Source organism: Montipora foliosa, chromosome 11 (genome assembly GCF_036669935.1).
Source record: "Montipora foliosa isolate CH-2021 chromosome 11, ASM3666993v2, whole genome shotgun sequence".
In the NCBI taxonomy this organism is placed as follows: domain Eukaryota; kingdom Metazoa; phylum Cnidaria; class Anthozoa; order Scleractinia; family Acroporidae; genus Montipora; species Montipora foliosa.
This window is the reverse complement of record NC_090879.1, coordinates 13,619,607-13,624,606: the sequence shown is the minus strand read 5'-3', so window position 1 is coordinate 13,624,606 and position 5,000 is coordinate 13,619,607. Positions and strand designations below refer to the sequence as shown.

Sequence of the window (5,000 nt, the reverse complement as noted above, 5' to 3'; positions counted from 1 at the left end):
CCAGGAGTCCATGTCTTTCTAAACTCCATTAAGGGACCACAGACAGATTTTTCGCCGCGTTGCTAAGGAAGTGAAATGTCACTTCCGGTAACTGACGTCATCATATCATGAGCTGACAAGAAAACCCACTCACAAGCAAAAGTCACCGCACTTACTGTTGTTTCCATCGAAGGTTTTTCCTTGCCCTTCCTAGCGCTTGTTCTCAGATCAACTGCGCATGCGTAAACGAACTGACTTCCGGTTTGAGAAAAAAGTTAAATTTCCGGCGGTTTTAAAATTAAATTAAATTGTTTTTAACATGGCACATTTCACCCCCAAATACAGAATATAGCTAAGCATTGATTTTTTAAAATCATCTTTTTTGAAAACGTTATGGGTATTTCAGTATCGTTTATGTCTTTGAAAAGAACATTTTTCAAAATAAAAAGAAAACCATGCTTGGCTGGATGCAAAAACGAATACAAATTATCAAGCCATCGATTAAATACCAAAATTGCATAGCACAGAGACAAATTTAGAGTTTTCTTTTATTGGTCACGTGACCATGGGCGTGGTATGATAACGTCATATTTTAAAATAGGGTCATTGGCTTACAAAAGTTGGAAACTGACCAAAATAATGCCAAATTCTCTCAAATTACTTAACGATTACATCCTTAGCAATGCACCCCAAAAAATACGTCAGTGGGCCCTTAACCCTGATGAAAAATAGGGCGAGTGTTCTCACAGTGTAATGTTCACATAAGAAATAAACTGACCTGCAGATTGGTACATTTTAATCTGACAGATTTTTTTATTAAAATTGTATTTAACCCACTGATTCCTGAACCGCCCCCATTGACAAGTAAAATTGTCTGGTATTAGACAGAGTAAAATCTATGAAGTCTCCCTCCCAGAAGTCAATCGGTTAACATATACTGCAACTGAATAGGATTATGACAGTCATAATACCTACTCAGGAGAGGATCTAGGGGAGGGGTGCCAAGGGTGTGCACCCTCCCCCCCCTACCGAGATGACCTTTGTCTTTCTTACATAAGTAGTATAGCAAAAAAAAACACCCATCAGTTAAGTCATTTCTTAGGGGTGTACCCCCTTCTAAGAAAAATCCTGGATCCACCCCTCCTACCGTACCACTACTTTTGTAAAATAAACTTCCATAATATTCTTTCATTCTTGGAAATAAATAAAACTACTTGGATTTAAATCAAGGCTAGTAAATTAAAGGTTCTTGCCTGTAGTCTGGATGTAAATCCTCCACAGAGAAGACAAGATGGAAGAAAAAATTCTCCCCACATTTCCTCAGGAAGACTATCAACTAAGTAGTGATCTGAATCATTGTAAGTTTTCAAGAACTCTTCAAGTGCCATGTGATCAGCAGATTTAGCTCGGTTCTCCTTTTTTCCATAATCAACTCTTACATTTACATCTCCGTACTTTTCCCTGTCGAGCATAAACAACAGAATGCCTTGGTAAAACTGTTACTGCATCAAAACTTTAGTAGGATGTACACCATGCCTAGAGACCGGCCATATCCTCATCTTTCTGAGTCCTTGTCCTTATGAATCACCTTGTGCAGTTATTATTATTAAAATACTAGTGACAAGACCTCAGGTGGCTTAACAGCTCAATCACAACTTCTCACCTTAAATAACTGTCTGTCCAGAGGTCAAAGGCTGGGGATACTCTTGAAGCTCCTTTAAATATGACTGGTTGCCCTTTCAACACATAATCGTTATAAAAATCTTGTGGATTAGGCACGTATTTTATTGATTCCACTGGACCATCGGGTGGCCTGTGAGATCCTAACGGTTGAAGATGACCTGTTGGGATTGCTTCTTGTTGGGAGAAAAGAAAAAATCGACTGAAAAAGAGAAACGCAAACATCCTTAATCCATTTGGACTGGTGAGTTACAAAATCAAAAGAACTGGGACCTACCCAACATCATCGTTTCAATATGGCGGACAATCGAATGTTTGAATTCTCAGAGCTGCAAATCGGAGTGGTATTAACTGGATAAAAGTACTAATCATGTCAGACGTTGATTCTAGTGACGAGGAACGAAAGGCGTTTGCAGAAACTCCAGCTAACAACCCGGAACCAAATATAGTAGATTTCCTTCCTGCATCCATCCCACATGAAGATGAACAGGATACTGATGCAAGATGCAATCTGTCAAAAATAAGAGAAGAGGATTTAGATCAAGAACTTTCACCGTCACCTAATATTTTGCTCGAATCATGTGAAAAAGGAATGGTCGATCGCGTCGTGGAGATATTAGAGCTTAAAGCGTCACTCATCAACTGTAAAGATGAAGACGGATATTCACCCCTTCACAGAGCATGTTACAATGGACATTTGGATGTCGTGGGGGTTCTTTTGGAAAGAGGCGCAGATGTGAGAGCAGTCACAGAGGACGGATGGCAACCTTTACACTGCGCCTGCAGATGGGGTTAGTAACTGGCCCCTCGCCTGACAAGCCCAGCGATTTTTTTCACGTCGCCTCGATGTTGTCATTAAAAAAAAATTCTAAAGGAAAGAATTGTTCAAAAGCAACGTTAAAGCCTTTTCCAGGTAACAAAAACTGTGTGGAACGTTAAATACCCGCTCGTGTTTGAGAAGGATGAAAGTTTTTGTGCACGTGGTCCTCCAGCCTCATTCTTGACAGGGACGTAGACCATTTCCTAATTCTTTGTAAACTGTATAAACTGTAGTTTTCCAAACCGCATTGTGGTCTGGAAAATCTCTAGTTGGAGTGGCTAATTAATTATTTAGTTTACCTTAACTTTTTGGCCTCGGATCAAACTTAATCCAGGATGAAGACTAACCATATTCTTAACATAAAAAAAACTTGGTTCTGTTAGGATAAGAGTAGATTTGTGCAAAATAGTTTTTTATTTGCAAGGTTAAATGGTAAGGATTAATGATTAATTTTGAGATTGCTTCCACTGCAGAGAAGAAAACTCATTTTATGTTGCCCCTATTTTTGACAGGAAAGACAGCTGTTGCCTCTTTGCTCTTACAAAATGGTGCTGATATTAATGCACAAACCAATGGCAAACAGACTGCTCTTCATTTTGCTGCCAGTGGAGTTGGAGGAACCACAACGTTACAGTTGCTTCTTTGTAACAGGTGGCTGGATGCCTCTGTGCGCAATATGCAAAATGAAACTGCGTATGACATAGCTTATCGTAGTGGAAAACATTACAAGCTGTTTGAAATTGTGGAGGATTGTATAAATGTTAAATAAATAAGAAATAAAAAAGTGATTTGGAAATGGAAGTGGAAATTGTTTAAAATGGAATTTGTTTACCCAAGGAACATCTTAAGAGGGCTCAGGAGCTGGTTCAACATGTGTCCGTGCATTCCGGATCGAATAGGAATTTGGCAATGTTGGTTTTTGAGGAGAGGGGAAAACCGGAGTACCCGAAGAAAAACCTCTCAAAGCAAGGAAAGAACCAACAACAAACTCAACCCACATATGATGCCAGGACCGGGAATCGAAGCGGGGCTACATTGGTGGGAGGCGAGTGCCCCACCCCTGCTCCCCTTTTAGTACTTCAATGGAAAATTATGGCAGTAAAGGCTGGTTTTTGCCAGTAATGTAATAAGATTAAACACAATATATCCATACATAATAATTTGTTAACATAGGGCCTTTTGTCATAACAAAACTTTTATGACTTTGCATGTATTGCTTGAGTTTAAGCATGCATTACTGGTGAAAACTAGCTTTGAATGTGGGTACCTCGAAGTAAACTAGAGGTAACTGTTTTGCCTAGCAAAGGTAACAAAGAGCACATGAATTGCCATCCAAGAATTTGTGATTTCAATTGATTCTCAGCTTTGTCCACACAATGAGATTTTTTACAGACTCATTTAGTTTTGGAATGAAATATGATATATGAAATTTGCCCGGGGGGGGGGGGGGGGGGTACCCTGATTAGACAAAAAATGATAAATTTGATACCCTGTTCAAGACAAAAATCCCGAAAAACATACCCTGGCTGGCCGCACGTCCCCATTAAGCCCTTATAAGGGAGTACCCCCCCCCCCCCCCACGGGGAAATTTGTATGTCTCAGTGTATTACGCAACTAAACTGGATATGTAGACGTACGAGACTCTTTAATGCATCATACACTAAACACGTTCACCAAAACGTACCTCTATTCACCGCGGGCTCGCAGTTTTACCAAGATGGCGACCAGCGTTCGTTCATGGGTCATAGACTCCCTGGAAGGCCCAAATGCAACTGGGTATGGAATTCTTATTGCTACTCTTATTGTTATCCTCACGGCAGGTTGGTAACGAAGGTTTTTCTGTTAATTGAGATAATCCTTTTCCCGAATTCTCTTTCATTTGACAAGTTCAAGTAGACAGGTTCACTGATGACGTGTTTAAAGACACCCTCTGATAGAAACTGTTAATGTGTGAACTTGAGGAACTTTCTTAAGGACAGTTTCAATACTTCAGTCAGTCTAAGTCAACATTGGAACTATAAGCTTTTAACTTTTCTTTCAGTACTGTATTTTGTATTTGGAAGAAATCGCTCTCGAGGTCGTAGTATTCTCTTGATTGGCTTGACGGACTCGGGAAAAACACTGTTGTTTAGTAGGGTGAGTATCGTTTACTCAGTATATGTTTACATTTTTAATAATCAAATTCTTTAGAGGTTGAGACCAACAACACTACTTTTCCCAAAGCCTTTGGGGGAAGTGCCTTTTTTTGTCCATCACTTTTCAAGTGTTGCATGAAAAGGTATTGAAGGTGAAAACCGAAAGTTGAACAGGCTAATGTCATTCAAAGGTTGTTAGAGGTGTGCACAATAATCTGAAATTGGGGAAACATTAAAATTATATTTACTGGAATCACACTTACAAGTGTATTGGGTGTGGAAAGATGAACAGAAAGTTTATTACAACAAATCTGTTTGACCCCATCTTTCTTCTTTTCCATCAGCTCTCTAGTGGAAAATATGTGATGACACACACATCAATCAAA

General features: G+C 39.5%; 3 protein-coding genes across 5 annotated transcripts in view; 2 read left to right on the top strand and 1 right to left on the bottom strand.

Annotated features, from left to right (window-relative positions):
- The window catches only part of LOC137975055 (bifunctional peptidase and arginyl-hydroxylase JMJD5-like), a 13,624-nt gene extending 11,672 nt beyond the window's left edge, over positions 1-1,952 (bottom strand). For all 3 annotated transcript variants that reach the window (XM_068822092.1, XM_068822093.1, XM_068822094.1), the window contains exons 1-2: positions 1,643-1,952; positions 1,233-1,440 (exon numbers count right to left, since the gene is read on the bottom strand). In XM_068822092.1, the coding sequence (XP_068678193.1) occupies positions 1,233-1,440; positions 1,643-1,884 (450 nt within the window). In that variant the 5' untranslated portion in view covers positions 1,885-1,952. The remainder of the gene's footprint in view (positions 1-1,232; positions 1,441-1,642) is intronic.
- A 77-nt stretch (positions 1,953-2,029) lies between these two features.
- LOC137975058 (ankyrin repeat domain-containing protein 49-like) lies at positions 2,030-3,280 on the top strand. The gene is made up of 2 exons (XM_068822097.1): positions 2,030-2,450; positions 2,992-3,280. The coding sequence occupies exons 1-2, from the start codon at positions 2,030-2,032 to the stop codon at positions 3,246-3,248; spliced, it is 678 nt and encodes a 225-aa protein (XP_068678198.1). The 3' UTR covers positions 3,249-3,280.
- Positions 3,281-4,158: 878 nt separating this feature from the next.
- LOC137975393 (signal recognition particle receptor subunit beta-like) overlaps positions 4,159-5,000 on the top strand; it is a 3,534-nt gene continuing 2,692 nt past the window's right edge. Inside the window, exons 1-3 of the mRNA XM_068822497.1 lie at positions 4,159-4,299; positions 4,521-4,615; positions 4,959-5,000. The exon at positions 4,959-5,000 is cut by the window's right edge and continues 36 nt beyond it. Of these exons, the coding sequence (XP_068678598.1) occupies positions 4,197-4,299; positions 4,521-4,615; positions 4,959-5,000 (240 nt within the window). The 5' untranslated portion in view covers positions 4,159-4,196. The remainder of the gene's footprint in view (positions 4,300-4,520; positions 4,616-4,958) is intronic.

Excerpts from the sequence above, each read along its gene's own strand:
- LOC137975058 (XM_068822097.1), top strand. The coding sequence starts at position 2,030 with ATGTCAGACGTTGATTCTAGTGACGAGGAACGAAAGGCGTTTGCAGAA. Across the intron at positions 2,451-2,991 it reads ACACTGCGCCTGCAGATGGG|GAAAGACAGCTGTTGCCTCT; the intron begins GTTAGTAACTGG and ends TATTTTTGACAG.